The sequence below is a fragment of the Zonotrichia albicollis genome, chromosome 18 (assembly GCF_047830755.1).
Source record: "Zonotrichia albicollis isolate bZonAlb1 chromosome 18, bZonAlb1.hap1, whole genome shotgun sequence".
NCBI classification, from domain to species: domain Eukaryota; kingdom Metazoa; phylum Chordata; class Aves; order Passeriformes; family Passerellidae; genus Zonotrichia; species Zonotrichia albicollis.
Genome location: NC_133836.1, coordinates 11,879,092 through 11,896,804, shown reverse-complemented (window position 1 = coordinate 11,896,804; position 17,713 = coordinate 11,879,092). Strand labels below are relative to the sequence as shown.

General features: G+C 42.2%; 1 protein-coding gene across 7 annotated transcripts in view; it reads left to right on the top strand.

Moving 5' to 3' along the window:
- Positions 1-1,594: 1,594 nt before the first annotated feature.
- The window catches only part of CABIN1 (calcineurin binding protein 1), a 129,913-nt gene continuing 113,794 nt past the window's right edge, over positions 1,595-17,713 (top strand). For 3 of the 7 annotated variants that reach the window (XM_074554602.1, XM_074554600.1, XM_074554598.1), the window contains exons 1-18: positions 1,595-1,760; positions 2,698-2,835; positions 3,930-3,994; positions 4,432-4,524; positions 4,808-4,921; positions 5,068-5,202; positions 5,453-5,633; positions 6,399-6,528; positions 7,199-7,348; positions 8,890-9,173; positions 9,729-9,897; positions 10,321-10,457; positions 10,840-11,057; positions 12,440-12,518; positions 12,754-12,941; positions 14,560-14,709; positions 15,436-15,630; positions 16,648-16,884. In XM_074554602.1, the coding sequence (XP_074410703.1) occupies positions 3,992-3,994; positions 4,432-4,524; positions 4,808-4,921; positions 5,068-5,202; positions 5,453-5,633; positions 6,399-6,528; positions 7,199-7,348; positions 8,890-9,173; positions 9,729-9,897; positions 10,321-10,457; positions 10,840-11,057; positions 12,440-12,518; positions 12,754-12,941; positions 14,560-14,709; positions 15,436-15,630; positions 16,648-16,884 (2,463 nt within the window). In that variant the 5' untranslated portion in view covers positions 1,595-1,760; positions 2,698-2,835; positions 3,930-3,991. Of the gene's footprint in view, positions 1,761-2,697; positions 2,836-3,929; positions 3,995-4,431; positions 4,525-4,807; positions 4,922-5,067; positions 5,203-5,452; positions 5,634-6,398; positions 6,529-7,198; positions 7,349-8,889; positions 9,183-9,728; positions 9,898-10,320; positions 10,458-10,839; positions 11,058-12,439; positions 12,519-12,753; positions 12,942-14,559; positions 14,710-15,435; positions 15,631-16,647; positions 16,885-17,713 lie in introns of all 7 variants that reach the window. The other 4 variants (XM_074554601.1, XM_074554603.1, XM_074554597.1 and 1 more) reach the window with 2 other exon arrangements.

The following is a 17,713-nucleotide window of genomic DNA, read 5'->3' as shown; positions in this document are numbered from 1 at the left end:
GGAGGAAAAATCCTAAGGAAAGGATTTTTCATAAAAGATGTCTGTGACATCTGACCACCTTACACTTTATAAATAAAGTCATTTCCACACAGAGCTGTCTCAGTGCTGCTGGGCTCCACTTCCCCCAGACCCCAGGGGCACCAAGTGTGTTCCCATCTCCAGCTGGCTCCATGGCTTTAGGGAAACTCAGTGGCCTTGGGCTGATTTTCAGCCTCCTGGACAGGGCATCCACACACATTCAGGGTTTTGCCCACACACCCCACACCAGCTGCATTTGAAGCTCATGGGGCAAAATAACATCTGATCTTCCTGGCACCTGCTGAGTAGGAGAAGTCTGAATTTCTGAAGCTGGAATCCAAATTTTGCAGATGGGCTGCAAAAAGAGGGTGACAGGGCTTTACTTTGTGAAGGAAAGCAGCTCTTGTGCAGGTGTTTGAGGGCTGAAAAGGCAATTCTTTCTGCCCTCACACCATTTTTCTGTGAGAAATCCCCAGACAGATTCAGTTTGGAAGATCAGATCCACATTTTGGAGTTGGGCTGCTGAAAGACAGTGACAGTACCTTTCCTTGGCAAGGAATGCTCATGGTCCCAGTGTTGATGGGTCAGACAAGACTGTCCAGGGGCACAGGAACTCCTTTCTGTCCTGACAGCTTTTTAGTGGGATCAATCCTTGGATGTATTAATCCTTGGAGGTGGTATCCAAATTTTGGTGGTGGATCCCTAAAAGGGAATGGTGACACTTTTCCATAGGAAAGAAAACAGCTGGCCCCAGTGTTTCAGGGGCAGACACCAGGCCGCCCAGGGGAGGTAAGGGCCAGCAGCACTTTGCTGTCCTGGTACTTTTGGGTGTTGATGAAATGAGCCTTAAGCTGTGCCAGGGGAGGTTTAGATTGGATATTGGGAGCAATTTCTCCACAGAAAAACTAATTCAGACATTAGACCGTGTTGCCTGTTAAAAACGGGACCAGAGTCCCGGTGCTGAAGTGATTTCAGTATTTACTATAATAAAAGAAAGGCCTAAAGCAAGGGACCCTGAGCCGAGCAGGAGCGCTCCCGTCGAGGATGGAGCAGCGCCGGCGCTGGGGCTGCTCAGCAGCGATAGCCCCGATGTCCCAGGGGAACGGCACAAATTCAGTGGGCCTGTTTTTTGTCCCTCTGGATTGTTTTCTGTTTGGATCCTTTATTTGCATGAAGGTTTAAGGCGGCTGATTGGCCATTACAGCTCTGTCCCGGCTGGCTCGTTTCGCTTGAGGGAGATGCACTTCACTTAGGTGTAATACGGTATGCTCAGTACCGTATTTCTCATAACTACCCTTTTAACCCTTTTTACAATAACCAAACTATAGTACACGCTTAACAACTATCAACTATTCTACAACAGTTCCTAACCTATTTTTAACACTGCCCAGGGAGGTGGTGGAGTCACCGTCCCTGGGAGTGTTTAAAGAAAGACTGGATGTGGTCTGGCCGGCACGGGGGCGTCGCTCCCCAGCCGGGACCCCGACGCCGGGGCTCCCTCAGACAGCGCCGAGCGCCCCGCAGTGCGCGGCCCTGCCATTGGCTGGCTGCGGCAGGGCGGCCCGGCCAATGCGGCGCTGCGTTGTTGGCGCCGCGGCTCCGGAGGCGGTTGCGGTGGAAACGGGCGGAGCGCGGCTCCCGGGGGAGCGGCGGGAGCCTGAGGGAGCCGCGCCGGGAACGCGCGGGAGCGCCCCGGGAACCCCCCGGGAGCAGCGCCGGCATGCCAGGGGCCGCCCCGCGAGGTGAGTGTCCCGTCCGCCTGGCCCCGCGCAGGGGCAGCGGCGTTCGGGCCCTGCCCCGTGAGGGTGGCGAGAGCCCGGCCTGGGCGGCCTCGGCCGTGCCCGTCCCTCCGCGGAGCCGCGAGCGGAGGCGAACGGGGGCTCCCGGCCCCGTGTGCCGCCCTCCGGGCCAGCGGCGAGAGCAGCGTCCCTGGGCTCCGTGCGGAAAGTGATCGTGTTCCGTCAGAACGGCTGTGCTGAAGCGAGGCGGAGCTTTGCAATGTTAAAAAAAGAAACCCAGAACAAAAGTCAAGTGTTACTTAAACGTGTATGTGCAGTGTATGGATCCCCAGTGTAGCAGGAGCAACAAAAGCTGGGAAAGCCCAAGTCACTCCCTTTGTTTCTTACTTACAAGTTGCGAACACAAGTTCTGGGAGCAAGAGCTGACATTGGAAATATTTACTTAAATTTTAAACTGCTAAGGTTAAAGGAGGGAAGGTTTTGAAGGCAAAAGTCCTATTGCCTTTGAGGATGTGCACACCTGTTGTAGCCACAGATTTATAGCTGAGACACTCTTGTGTCTGTTAAAATTCAAACTGGTTTGTACTTAATATGAGAGAGGAGTTATTTTTTGCCTGCTTGTCTCGTGTAGCTGTGTTCCTCTGGAGTGCTGATAGTGACACACTCAGTTCAGAAGTGCTGTGGCACTGCTGTAGCTCCCTCCCTCAGTTGTGCAGCCATGTGCAGTGCCTGGTTTAAACCAGAATGAAATAACACCCTGCCAAAGCTGTGGGGTAACACCTGCCCCTGTTTGCCAGCAGCACCTCAGTCCTCTTTGGTTCTGTGCTTTCAGCCTGTGAACACCAGGCTGGAGTGTGGTTGTCACTAAGTTCCTGCCTGTTACAAGCTTCCAGTATAAATAATAAGTGGAACTGAAATTGTTTTCCCACGTTTTCTGCAGCTGCAGTTTCCCCAAGAGTCCAGCCTTGGATGTAAAGCCTTGACTGTAGTCCCTGCTCTTGCCTTCCTCTGCCACCTTGAGCAAGATTATTTGGATTCAGCAAAAGACTTGGGCATATTACTGAATACAGGCATTTTTGTAAGTGGATTTAAACCCCATCAACTTAACTATGTCATTGATTTGGGATCATACAGACTGACTTACTTAAATGTCACAAGCATCTACACCCTGTCCAAATGTGTAACATTCAGTCTATCTGAAAGTAACCATTAATATCTCTGCATGTATTTTCTTAATGTGAAAATAGACAAGGAGTTTGTCCTGAAGAAGATTTGAAGTTTTATTAATGTTTATCTGGTGACTTTAAAGAGAAAAATGCTTTATTGCTGTGCAGTTGTCGGTTTGATTTAACCACAGGCAGGGAGAGCCAGTGGTGCACGAGCCAGCAAATGCTCATTGCTGAATGAGTGAAATTCCTGTCAGACTTTATTTTCTCTACATGCAGAACTCATCATGATGATGTATGAATTAATTCAGCTTAGAGTTCAAAACTCCCACTGCTTCCTGCTGTGGTTAATTCTGGATTTACTCTTCTATTAATGCATATTAAAGACTGTTTTTAGCCTGTCTTGCATATGTCATCTTCTTGTTTGAGTTGATGGGAATGTTTTATCTTGTAGCAGTGAAGGTTTTCTATAAAGCAGCACAGATCTCTTTCATATTTTTTGCCTTTACTAAAATGATGTTTCAGGCAGTTAATTGAATATAAATTATGGGCTTACTTATGAAGAAAAATTACTTACAGGTTATAAAAGTGTATTTACCTTTTCACACTTTTTATCAGTGGTAAAAAAGACTGGAAATATGAGTGTCCTTTTTCAGAATGAAGAAATGCTAGTTAGAAAAAGTTCCATTTCTTTTGTTTGCACCCATCTAGTAGATGTAAGTGTGTCTGCAGTAGCTGGAACTTGTTTTTGCATTGGGGCTGGTCTGTAGAGGTTGGTCAGGATACTCAGAACAGCTGTGGGACAAACACTGGTGCTGTTCTAGCAGGGGTGGCAGTAATGAAAATTATTCCTCAGTGGAATCATTGTTCCTCAGTTGTTGGGCTATCTCTTAGCATGGGGTGGTGGTTAATTGGTTATTAAAGTATTCCTGTAAAGTATTGTCTTTTATTTCTGAATGTTTTTTCTGTGAACAGAATAAATATTCTAATCCTGTTTGCTTTCCAGGCCTCTTTGTGACAGACTCTTCCTTCTATTCTTGGAGACAGACATTGTGAATAGTTGTGAACATGGTAAGGGTTTTTTGAGGTGTTTTGGTAGAAATAAAATTGAGAATTTTCCTCTTTCCCTGGGACTAAGAATAAATTGCCATAATGAGAACTTTGTTTTTGGAGTGATTGTAGTTATTGGTAAATTTAAGAATTTGGGAAAAAAATCATTGTAATGCATATGGGTATTTAGGAAAACTCTTGCTTGCAAGACACTTGAAATTTGGTTTTTTCAGCTGATTTTGGATGGGAAATGGTTTTGATTTATTTGATTTATTTATTCGCAATTAGAGATGATTAAATTAATGACAGCTCTTGTAACTTTGTGTAGAGATCTCTCAGTATTGTTTGTGTGCCAGTTAATTAATAAAAAGAGAAAAATCCAGTTTTCAAAGGACACTGGGACATCTGTAGGTGTCACATTTCTCACATTTCTCGTGATGTCTCAATTGCCGTTCCAGATCCGCATTGCAGCGCTGAACGCGAGCTCCACGGTGGAGGATGACTATGAAGGTACCTTCAAAAGCCATAAAACACAGACCAAGGAAGCTCAGGTGAGTCATTCCACAGTTATCTTAATGAAGTTTTGTCTTGATGGGAGTTTTGTCCTCTAGTTGTAGGGATTTGTTCAACCATGATATTTTTGTTCTTATAAAAGTTTAGTTACTCTATGTCTTGATAGAGTAACTTAAACTTCACTCGAATTATTTTAGGACAGTAACACAAATGTTCTGCTGTATAGCAGAAAGTGTTGAAAGTGTGAAACCACTGAAATACATAATAAATATATTTAATACAGTTTTCTTAATAAATACATTCTAATTATTTCAATCACAGGAAGCAGAAGCTTTTGCTTTGTACCACAAAGCTCTGGACCTTCAGAAACATGACAGATTTGAGGAGTCTGCTAAAGCTTATCATGAGTTACTTGAGATTCGTCTTCTGAGGGAGGTCAGTGACCTTGGGACAATGACACTCCAGAAACAGTTTGCTGAATTTATCTTACTTCACTTCTAACTGGCTAACTAGAAATGTCAGTACTTGTTACTTGTCTGATTCCTAATGCCCACATTGCATTTATTTTTTCATTTCACTAGGCAGTTCTTTCTGGTGATGAGAAAGAAGGGCTGAAACACCCGGGTTTGATGTTAAAATATTCCACCTATAAAAACCTGGCACAACTGGCAGCACAGCGGGATGACTTAGAGACAGCCATGGAGTTCTATCTGGAGGTACAGTGCAGCTGAAATTAGACACTGGAGCCTTAATGTTTGTAAAAACTTAATAAAATACAGACAGACACATCCAGCATGCATCACATCAATGTACAGTTGAATACCCTGGTTTTTCTGATGCTCAATGGGATAAAATTGGTCCACCAAAGCAGTTGTGGTCCTGCTGTGAACTAAAGCTCTGCCAGTCCTGCAGCAAGGTGGGTTTGCATGTCTGAAATGTGGATGATTCAGTTTGTTGTGTTTCCAGGCTGTAATGCTGGACTCCACTGATGTCAATCTCTGGTACAAAATCGGCCGTGTGGCGATAAAGCTGATCCGCCTGCCCTTGGCTCGGCACGCTTTTGAGGAAGGGCTCAGGTGCAATCCTGACCACTGGCCTTGTTTGGATAACCTTATCACCATTTTGTATACACTCAGTGACTACACAAGTGAGTACAGTGCATGAAAAGCATCTCAGTATGTGATTTTACATACCAGAAAAAATTGTTACAATGAAATCTATAGGTTGAAGTGTGTCTTGCTTAAGCAGTGCAGCAGGGTTTGATAGAGACTGCTACTCCATGATAGAGATTTTACTGAATTATAAAGCATGATAGTTTAGAGAAGTTTTATTATTTATTTTTGGTTGCCCTAAAAATAAATGTCTGTGGTCTCACAGATCAGAGCCTCTGCAGGAAGTTCCCTATACACTGTTCCTCTGCCTTTCCACCTATGTTGGTTTTGGCTTTCTAGTAATTTCCTGCTGCACAGCTCTAGGGTTTGGGAATAAATCTGCAGTCTCATTCATAGCCTGGAAGGATTAATTGTAGTTACAGCAGTGGCTACACTGCTTGCTTCACTAATGGAATCTGCAGTGAAGACATTTGATAACATAAAAATGGTGAATAATTGTGTTGTTTTATGGTTCTAATTTCCTCTGTGCCAGAACAGGCTTGAAAGTAAGTGAAAGATGTACTGCAAATATTGTTTAAACAAAATTAATTACATTTTTTTCTGGATACAGCACCTAGGAAGACACAATAGGCTATTTTAACTGTATGCATGTAATTGTTGAACACCTTACAAAGCAATTGGACTAATTAATGTAAATGTCACATTTGGGTGGAATTCAGTGGTGTATGTGAGGCCCAGAAATGGGAACTTTGAATGAACCAAAGCAGCCATTGACCATTCCATTTTTATTTCTCTGTCAGCATGTTTGTACTTTATCTGCAAAGCTCTGGAGAAAGATTGTCTGTATAGCAAAGGATTGGTTCTGAAGGAGAAGATCTTTGAGGAGCAGCCTTGCCTCCAGAAGGATTCCCTAAGGATGTTCCTCAAATGGTGAGTTTTGTCTTACTAGAGTATATACTACCTTTGGGGTGTAAATTTTGGGTTTGGGGTTGCTCAGATCTTGTGCTTTTACCTTGCTGATCTTCCTTCTGGATAACAACATGTTGGTGCTGCTGACAGAATGTTCTTCAGGAATTCCTTTTGGAGCAAGGTAGAAAGGTGAAAATAATCCATTTGTTGCTGCTCATTTATTTTCATTGCTAGATCTCTTGCAATCATCTGCCTTTGTTTTACTAATTAGTTCCTGATCCCTGCAGCATTCACTTTAGTTTTCCTAATTAAAACAAACCAATAAGCAAAACAACTCTCACTTTCCAAGAAAACCTCACCAAAAACTCCCCTTTTCTTTCTGTATGAATTTTATAGGAGGAGTGGGTAGGAGGAAAGTGGGAAAATAGAGGCCCATAAAATTTACAGGATGTGTCTAAGTTAACTGATCATTCAGAACAAAGATTTCTGATGGTTGTCACATCTATAAGTGTGCCATAAAGTTGGTAACATGGCACACTTATAGATGTGTTAACCATCTATAAGTGAGTGCTTCTTTTAATGCTGCTTTTGTTACTTTATATCATGGTATTAAATGAACCCCCTCTAGGCTTTAATAAAAGAACCCAGCAAACAAAAACTTTCACTTATCTCCATTTTTGTTATTTCTTAGTGACATGTCAATCCATAATGTGAATGTGAGTGCAGCTGAAGCAGGGAGGATCATAAATGAGGCGCTGGAGCTCCGTGAGAAGAGACAGGCGCTGCTGGTGCGGGACAGGGAGCCCGACCTCAGGCTGGTGCAGCCAATTCCCTTTCTCACGTACGTCTTCACATCTTCTCTTTTCAAAAAGATCCTCTGAAGCACATATCCTGATAACTGTGTTGTGCTTCAGATTTCTTCTAAACACCTTTTTTTTCCTTGTAAAAACAAACCAACTCCCTCAGCGTTTTCTTACTAGGTTATAGGTTGGTTTGGTGTGCTTATGGTTTTAGCATCAGCCCCACAGCTATTAGTTTTCAACTTTTGATTTTAGGCCAGTGATGTAAAAAACAAATGTGGTGTCTGAGAATGATTTGGCAGCTTTTCTGACATATTACTGGATTTTTCATACATGACTAGTTTGTATATGAATTTCAAAGCAACTTTAGTTTTTAAAAATTGTTTTTACTACTGGAATAATGAAAACCCAGAAAAAATTTGCAACTCTTTATTTGCAGGAAGATATAAATATACTAGTAAGTTGTTATGTATGTCTTTATTAAGGCATAAAGGATTTGGGTTTGGTTTTTGTATTGCACACGCTTTTCTAACATATTACTGGATTTTTCATACATCACTAGTTTGTATATGAATTTCAAAGCAACTTTAGTTTTTAAAAATTGTTTTTACTACTAGAATAATGAAAACCCAAAAAAAATTTGCAATTCTGTACTTGCAGGAAGGTATAAAGATACTAGTAAGTTGTTATGTATGTCTTTATTAAGGCATAAAGGATTGGGGTTTGGTTTTTGTATTGCACACGCTTTTCTAACATATTACTGGATTTTTCATATATCACTAGTTTGTATATGAATTTCAAAGCAACTTTAGTTTTTAAAAATTGTTTTTACTACTGGAATAATGAAAACTCAGAAAAAAATTTCCAATTCTTTACTTGCAGGAAGATATAAGGATACTAGTAAGTTGTTATGTGTGTCTTTATTAAGGCATAAAAGATTGGGGCTTGGTTTTTGTATTGCACACGCTTTTCTAACATAATACTGGATTTTTCATATATCACTAGTTTGTATATGAATTTCAAATCAACTTCAGTTTTTAAAAATTGTTTTTACTACTGGAATAATGAAAACCCCCAAAAAAATTGCAATTCTTTATTTGCAGGAAGATATGAAGATACTAGTAAGTTGTTATGTATGTCTTTATTAAAGGCATAAAGGATTGGGGTTTGGTTTTTGTATTGCACACGTTTTTCTGGAATATTAATGGACTCTGCATGTAGTTTGTATTGCAGAGAAATTGTTTCTCCTTGTGAATAGGGATGAGTTCTTTTAGTGCTGCAGACTGAATGCAGAACCTGAAAATTTTCTTTGACACTACTTTTTTTTTAGCTTTTGGTATAGAGTAATTTCCTCAGCAGCTACTGCATGAACCCTGTGTTTTTAGATGTATTTTTTGAGTGATGGGACAGGTTTTTGACACTCAGGTGTGTATTGCTGTCCCACTGAGAAGCTGCTCCTGCTATCTCTAAGCTGTTAGAGAAAAAAAACCAATGTTGAATGCTGTTAGGTTTGTAAACTTAATCTAGAAAATAGTGTGACAAGAACTGGAGACATTGTGATGCTGTTGTGTTTCCCTTGCAGGTGGAAGTGTTTGGGAGAGGCCTTGCTTGCCATGTACCAGCACCTCACAACGTGTGATCCTCCTCGCCCCAGTCTGGGCAAGAGAATTGATCTCTCAGAGTACAGAGACCCAGTTCAGCATTTGATGCTTTCTCCCACCTCTGCTCCTGTCAGTGTTATTCAGCCAACTCCTGTCAGCACCAGTGCAGTGGTGACAGTGCCAGATCCTGTGTTACCTTACACTCCAACCACACCCAACTTCCCAAGTCACAGCCAGAGTTCACTGGAGCCAGGAGCTGCTGTAGGTGAGCAAGGTACTTCAATCTAAGATTCAAGATACCTTTCCTACCTACCTGGGTATAAAAAACACTTCAGAATTCTTTGGGACATGCTGTCTTTCAGCTGCACATTGGTGGAGTCAGAAGCTTTTCAGCATATGTGTAACACCTGATGGAGAGAGTGAAGGAGTACCTGACCTTTTCTGGTTTTGTGCTGTTACCCCACACTTCAGTTTTCATTCTTTTAGATGAGAAAAATTGTGACTCCATTCCAGCAGTGATGCATATCAAACTTTTCATGCTGGGAGCTCCTTAGAATGAATGAGCTGCTTTACAAAAAGATAACTGACAAAAACCACATTTTTCTGCTCATGTATCACTTTAAGAAGCTGAGAAGACCAAGCTGTCAGCTATATTTATTTGAAATCTGTACAAGATTTTTTTGGCACTGTCTTCAGAAGGAAACCAATGAATCTCAAGTGTTGCTGTGTAATTATGTTTTTAAAAATAAAAAAGATTAGTCACTTTTGATTTGTCAATTTAACCTGACATGTTTTGAGTTTTTTTTCATTATGTTTTTAGGTGACATATCTGCAGGTGATAAATCTAAGAAAGGAGTGAAGAGAAGAAGAATTACAGAAGACAGTGGAGAAACAGCCAAAAGGAGATCTGCCAGAGTTCGGAACACCAAGTGCAAGAAAGAGGAGAAGGTTGACTTTCAAGAGCTGTTGGTGAAGTTCCTTCCTTCCAGGTACAGCAACAACTTTCGTTATGAGATGATCACAGAGATGAAACTGTTGGGAATTTTGCTTAATTGATACCCCCCAACCTTAAAACTACCAGTCTCATGGGGTTTATTTGCAGCAGATGTAGTGCATTATCTTCTGATAGATGTAATAATACTGCTTTTAGTAAAAATTGCTGAATAAAAATTGAAAAATAAAAAAGCTTTTACTATTGTTAAAGTGAATTAGTGGACAATGCACATATCAAAATGGATAAGATCAAGTAATCTTGATTTGGATGAAAGGAACCGGATGCAAATCTCTGAATTTGTTTCAGTAATGTATTCTCACTGTTAGTGTTTGCACAGTGTTTCATATTTAGATTTCATCTAGTAATGAAAAAACAAGGACTTTGTTGATATTGTGGTTCTTGCCCCCCTCTCACACAGATTAAGGAAGTTAGACCCTGAGGAGGAGGAGGACCCTTTCAATAACTATGAGGTGCAATCAGAGATCAAAGAGGAGAATTTTCAGCATGTTGGACCACACAGAATGTCATTTGATTCTACAACATTTATGGAGTCTGGTAGGGATTGCCTTATATCCTCTGCTCATTCTTTGTTGGTTTTGCTGTATTGTGTGCTTTATTTTCTGTATTTTTCTGTTATGCCTGAAGTATGGAAGTATATGCTTTTTAAAAAGTATAATTTTATAGTATAGAAGTATCTCAGTTGGTACTCATTTTTTAAGTCTTGGGGAATTGTTCAATCACTGTGTGCAGGAGCCCAGTTGTGTGGAATTTCCATTTAAACACATTGGAATGCAGTAACTGAATTCTGCACATGTGAGAATGCACATGGGAGAACTGCTGTGATAGAAGTGCACAAAACACTGTTAAAACTTAATTGTTTCAAGTTACGATCTGCCTCAACCTTAGATGTAGACCTTTGTGTTTATGTGCTTTGTAGAAAAGCAGGATGTTCATGAATTCCTGCTGGATAACCTGAACAATGGTGGGATCTTGGAGCTGATGATGAGATACCTGAAAGTCATCAGCCAGAAGTTCCTGGTGAAGTGGCCTCCTGGCTTGTGTGAGGTGGTGCTCAGCATCTACAACAGCTGGAGGAAGCACAGCAGCAGCCTCCCCAACCCACTCCTGAGGGACTCCAGCAATCAGCACATCAAGGTAAGGCAGCTCCTGTCCTGATTGCAGAGCTGCTGTTGTCCTGTGCCCAAAGCACCAGCTGCAATCCAGCAGACACAGCTTTGGCAGCTCTGCTTGTCCCAGTGCCTGTCCCACACTTGGGTCCCTGCAGCTCCTGGGGCTGTTCTGGCCTGAGCACACCTGGGTGGTGCCACACTGAGCCCTGACCTGTGTGTAAGGTGTGTTTGTGCACACACACCCACAGGGATGTCACAGACACAGATATATTTTACCCCTTTATTCTGTTATTGCTCTTTCATTTTTCCTCCCCCCTCCCTTTTTTTCTGCTATAACCCAGTTTTGTTTTGTCATCAGGTCAGAACAGAGGCTGCTCTGTTCTCACTGCCTGATTGAGGGTCAGCATTGCTGCTTTAAATACAGTAAATACTCTGTAGTTTTTAGATACCTGAAATTTACAGTAAAAAACCCAAACAACAAAACAAACCAAAACCACCTCCTCAGCATCATCTTTTATTACCTTTATCAATCTGGAATTTCCTGAAAGCAAATAGAAAAAAGAAAAAGTTCTTTACATTATTGTTAAACCACCCTAATAATAGAAGATGATATTTCTTGTATTATAAAACCAGTTCTGATAATTCTTGGCCACTGAGCCAGCCTGTGTTATCTTTTTAATGTTAGCAGTCTGTATTCATTTGGAAAGTTTTTTGCCTTTGGTATGACTTCAGTTGGAAATATTTTTTCAGATCAAGTGTTTTTACTTCTTTGCAAATGAAATATTAATTATGGAAATTGCTGTGTTCCATTGATGTCATTTGCAAAACAAACAAAAGTGCCTCTATGTAGCAGATGTTAAATTTTTATACATCCTGTGACTTATTTATGTATATATTTCACATATACATGCCCTTTTTTTAAAGAAATGTAAATATATTTATAAATGTATTCCCTTGGCTCTCATTATTACTGCATAACTGCTTACTTTTCTTAAATTTTGTCTTATTTTTCAAATGTCAGTGCTACTGCTATATTCTGGAATCGTGCTTTTGGCATGATTTGGCAATTTAATATAGTTTTATTTTTATTTCAGCCAAGTTAAAAAGTAAGGATGACATTTTTTTCTAACATCAGGCAATGCTGTTCTGACCTTCTTCCATGAACTGAGATTTTTCTTTTTTAATGGTTCTGAGTATTGTTTGCCTTTGTACCTGTTGATTTGTCAGTTACTGTACACCTCAGGCAGAAGAAGTAGTTATAGCTTGGGAATAGAAATCCCAAGAGGACAAGATGAAGGTTTTCTTTGAAGTAAATTGCAAATTTAGTGATTTTTTTTTAATTTATGCTTCTTTTAATGTATTTCTTGCTGTGAATACTCTTTTGATATCTCCTTACTTTTTCTGAAGGATATGATGATAATGAGCCTTTCTTGCATGGAGCTGCAATTAGATCAGTGGCTCCTGACAAAAGGGAAAAGTTCTACAGGTGAGAACTTAAATTTTCTTCAAACTCTGAAAACACTGGGAGTGTATGAAGAAATGTTTCCAGGAATTCACTGGATTTTGGAGCTATTTTTTCTTAATATCTTCCAGATCTGTCTTTTATTACTTTATCAATTGTTTACCTTCAGCTAGATCAGACCTTTGAAATTCTGTTCTGTGGGACTTTTTCCATGGGATGCCAGTAATTTAATAACAAAATGTAATTCACTGATTTGCAGTTTCTCCAAGAAATTGTCCTGCTGCCTCTGTGAATGGCAAGTTTGGCCCTGACTTCCCAGGAACCCATTTTTTGGGAGACCTGCTGCAGCTGTCCTTTGCATCCTCGCAGCGAGATTTGTTTGAGGAAGGCTGGATGGAGTTTGTCACTCGGGTCTATTGGCTCAAGGCTCGCTTCCTGGCACTGCAGGTGGGCTTTGCTTTTGGTGTAACAAACACAGCTTGTCCCAAATTCAGTCAATATGTCACCATTTTATCACAGGGGTTCCATACTGTTATCTCCTTATGGCAAAAGTTTCACACTTTGGTGTTTTCTCGTGTGCAGCTCCTCAGAGCACTGACTCTTTCTTCTTCACAAAGTAACCAACTGACTCCAGCTGGCTACTTTGTGAAGAAGTGAGGGTTTGGTAGTTTGAATATTATGTCAAGGCTACCCTCTCTTTTTCAAAAAGAGCCACCCCACTCTTTTATAGCATCTTCTTCTCACTGCTCACAGCTGTGGCCTGGTAAAGTCAGGCTGCTCCCAATCTTTGATAACTGACCCAGCTGCAGCTCCTTAGGGGTAAGATCACTTTCTACATTATCTTTATTTTCTTATATCCCCCTACAAATATTCTTCAGATGCAGCTGGTTCAGGAATCTCAACTCTTTTAGGCATGTGGATAAAATCAGCTTAAAACATAGTGATTTCATTTTGCTTCTAAATATGATTAACTTCCCCTGAGGGTTGAGGTGGAAATGAAGTAGGAGGTCTCACGTGCTCAGCAAATATTCAGATATGTTTAATATCTGTCTTTGTTTAAATGAACTTGTACTCAGCTTAAAAGAAAATATTTGTACTAAAGTTACTTGGAATAGTGTTGTGGAGCTGCAGAATGTAAGATTTTTAGGGGTCTGGATTTGTGGACCCTATCAAATCTCAGGAAGTCCAAAATTCAGATTTGAACTGAAGCAGGCTCTGTTTTCATTACTGTTCCCTCTGCTTTTTCAAGGTGGTGTGGTTCTGCTTTTGAAGACTTTTAATTTAATATGCAAATTTTGAAGCAGAGGTTTTTAAGCCTATCACTAAGGGAATAATTTGGAAGAAATGTTATTTGATCCCAGTCTTTTCCTTCCTCTCTGTGTTGCTTCCCCGGGACATCAAAGAGGGTTTTTTAATGCAATAATTATGTTTAAATCTGTTGTCACCTAGTTGTGTGAGTCAGTTTCATAAGTGTGAAGTAACTTGTTCCTTCCCTCTTTTTTTTTTTTTTCCATCTGAGGATTCCTTTCCAATAAAGTTATTTAGGAAAAATGAGAGTTCCTGTACAACTACTGGCAGTTATTTCCTTGTGATATTCAGAGTTGTATTTTGCCTGTGCATGCCTCCCTGACATCTCAATTTCAGTACTTACTTTGCACAGAGCAAGTAGAGTTCATTCACTTTGCAGAATATACGAATGTTTCTTTGCTCAGTGTTTTAATTTGCACAAATTGAGGAGTTGTTTCTGCTGGTTTACTCTTCTGCCTTTTTAAAGAAAAGGGATTTTAGCACTCCAGACCATTCTTACAAATTTATGCAGGCTGAATTCCATTTTTCTGATTTGTTTTATCCATTATTGAAATAATTGGTAAGATACTTTAAAATATTTTTGCTTTAATTTGAGCTATTCAGTTGAATTTATTTTATAATTTTTCAGGACAGGCAGTAATCACACTGGCAATGCCTGCATTAAATTTAAACATTTTCTACAAGTTTTGGAGACTTTGTGCAGTGAGAAGTGTAGGATTTTTTTGGTTGATTGTTTTCCTGTGTCCTGTTTCCATAGGGAGACATGGAGCAGGCACTTGAGAACTATGATATCTGCACGGAGATGCTGCAGAGCTGCAGCAGCAGCCAGGCTGAGGCTGCCCCTGAGAGCAGCGCCCTGATCCGCCTGCCCAACCTGCACGTGGATTCTGTGGTGTCCTTGGAGGAGGTAAGAGCTCATTTGCAGGGCTGTGTTCCCTCTTGCATCCCTCACACTCCATCTCTACCTGTTTCAAAGGTCACCCATGAATTAATTCTTTTGTGATGGAAGTTTGCTCTATCTCAGAGTGAGGGTTTGGTAGTTGAATATTTTGTCAAGGCTAGAAAAACTACAGTTTTTATATCTGTTGGTCCTGTACATCTTTAGATTGGTTTTATGCAAAATAAAAACATTAAAGCAGCAGTAAATTATTGAAACAGGCCTTCCTTTGCCTTCCTTTGCCTTCCTTTGCCTTCCTTTGCCTTCCTTTGCCTTGCCTTCCCTTCCCCTTCCCCTTCCCTTCCCCTTCCCTTCCCCTTCCCTTCCCCTTCCCTTCCCTTCCCTTCCCTTCCCTTCCCTTCCCTTCCCTTCCCTTCCCTTCCCTTCCCTTCCCTTCCCTTCCCTTCCCTTCCCTTCCCTTCCCTTCCCTTCCCTTCCCTTCCCTTCCCTTCCCTTCCCTTCCCTTCCCTTCCCTTCCCTTCCCTTCCCTTCCCTTCCCTTCCCTTCCCTTCCCTTCCCTTCCCTTCCCTTCCCTTCCCTTCCCTTCCCTTCCCTTCCCTTCCCTTCCCTTCCCTTCCCTTCCCTTCCCTTCCCCATTAAGAGCTGGGAGAAGTGTCAGTAGTGAAATATATGTGAAAACAAAAGTTAGGATTATATCATCTGTGTTTAAGATTGTATCATCTGTGATGTTTGCAGATTGAAAAGAACCTCAAATCTCTGGAGAGATGCCAGTCTTTGGAAGAGATCCAGCGCCTCTATGAGGCAGGGGACTACAATGCAGTGGTGCATCTGCTCAGGCCAACCTTGTGCTTCAATGGCTATGGCAGAGCCAAACACCTGGAGTTTGTCACATCCATACCTGAGAGACCAGCTCAGCTGCTTCTCCTCCAGGTTTGCTGTGTGTCTTACAAAATCTGTGTCAGTAAGGAATTAAGACTTACTCCTGAAAACAGGAGGGAAGGAATTTTGGAGTGGATGTTAACAGTCATGAGTCTTATTTACAAAGCTAAACATGGAACCAAACCTGTAAATGCTGTGAAGATCACAGCTTTGTCATCATCATTAGCAATGTGGCAGCTTTTGCTGACTGAGAATGTGGCTAAAGATGCAAGAAGATGTTGAGGCCTCCATGGAGTTTCCTGAGTTATTTTATGGATGAATTCATGCTGCTGTTGACTGTATGGTGACTTAGAACCATTCTGAAACTTGGGTATCTTGCTTATGAATGATTTTTATGCTGTAAAGACTCTCTCCTGCATGAATGAGAAACTGTTGATACATGCAGTATAATTGCTGTAGAGTTAGTCCATTTGACACTGTAAAAATAAGTGTTTAATAAGTGTATTAATGAGCTCAGCTCAGCTGAGTATATTAGGTTTTTCTGGAGAAAAAATGTTTGCACAAAAAAAGACTGATAGGTTTTTAACTGCACTGAACCAAGTCCTACATTTCCATCTGGTGACCCAACCTCTTTAGAGTAGAAAGAAGCAGAAGTTGCTGTTACACTGGCCTTGGAGTTGCCACTTTGTTATTTATGAAGTAATAAAATGGTAGCACAAGATCATAAAGATCCAAACCCTGTTTCTTCTAAGGGCTTTATTCAGCTGTAGATCATTAGAATTACAGACCTACAGCCATCCCTTTCCTATTTTCTTTCCTTGCATCTTTTATTAAAGCAGAAAGATGTGAAGATTTTTTTTTGTATTTAGATCCTACTTGTGTATTTGTCATCCAAGATCCATGCACCTCCTATTGTCCTTTTAATGTTGCATTTAAAGTTGTTGCTTCATTTCATTGAAGTAATCACATTAACTGAGTATAATGTTTTGCTTTGCCCTGCTGTGCATTCATGTTTAAAATAAACTCTTCATTGTTATAATAGATCTTTTTCATATTTACATTCCCTAGGACTCCCTGCTCAAACTGAAAGACTACAAGCAATGCTTTGAGTGCTCAGATGTTGCCTTGAATGAAGCAATTCAGCAGATGATTAACATGACAGCAGCCTCTGCTAAAGAGGAGTGGGTTGCTACGGTAACACAGCTGCTGACAGGAATAGACACTTCATTATCCTCAGTTAACAGCATCCTGAAAGACTCCTCTGTCACACCCAGCCTGGTTCGCTTAACAAACAACCTGATCCAGGTAAGGCATGGCCTGGCACCAGGGATGTGCTGTGTGTGCAGGATCCAGGGCTTGCTGCAGGATCCAGGGCAGGCTGCAGGATCCAGGGCAGGCTGCAGGACTCAGGGCAGGCTGCAGGATCCAGGGCAGGCTGCAGGACTCAGGGCAGGCTGCAGGACTCAGGGCAGGCTGCAGGATCCAGGGCAGGCTGCAGGATCCAGGGCAGGCTGCAGGACTCAGGGCAGGCTGCAGGATCCAGGGCAGGCTGCAGGACTCAGGGCAGGCTGCAGGACTCAGGGCAGGCTGCAGGATCCAGGGCCTGCTGCAGGATCCAGGGCTTGCTGCAGGACTCAGGGCAGGCTGCAGGACTCAGGGCAGGCTGCAGGATCCAGGGCAGGCTGCAGCACTCAGGGCAGGCTGCAGGATCCAGGGCAGGCTGCAGGATCCAGGGCATGCTCAGGATCCAGGGCAGGCTGCAGGGCTCAGGGCAGGCTGCAGCACTCAGGGCAGGCTGCAGGATCCAGGGCCTGCTGCAGGACTCAGGGCAGGCTGCAGGACTCAGGGCAGGCTGCAGGATCCAGGGCAGGCTGCAGGATCCAGGGCAGGCTGCAGGACTCAGGGCAGGCTGCAGGATCCAGGGCAGGCTGCAGGATCCAGGGCAGGCTGCAGGATCCAGGGCAGGCTGCAGGATCCAGGGCAGGCTGCAGGATCCAGGGCAGGCTGCAGGATCCAGGGCAGGCTGCAGGGCTCAGGGCAGGCTGCAGGATCCAGGGCAGGCTGCAGGGCTCAGGGCAGGCTGCAGGGCTCAGGGCAGGCTGCAGGATCCAGGGCAGGCTGCAGGACTCAGGGG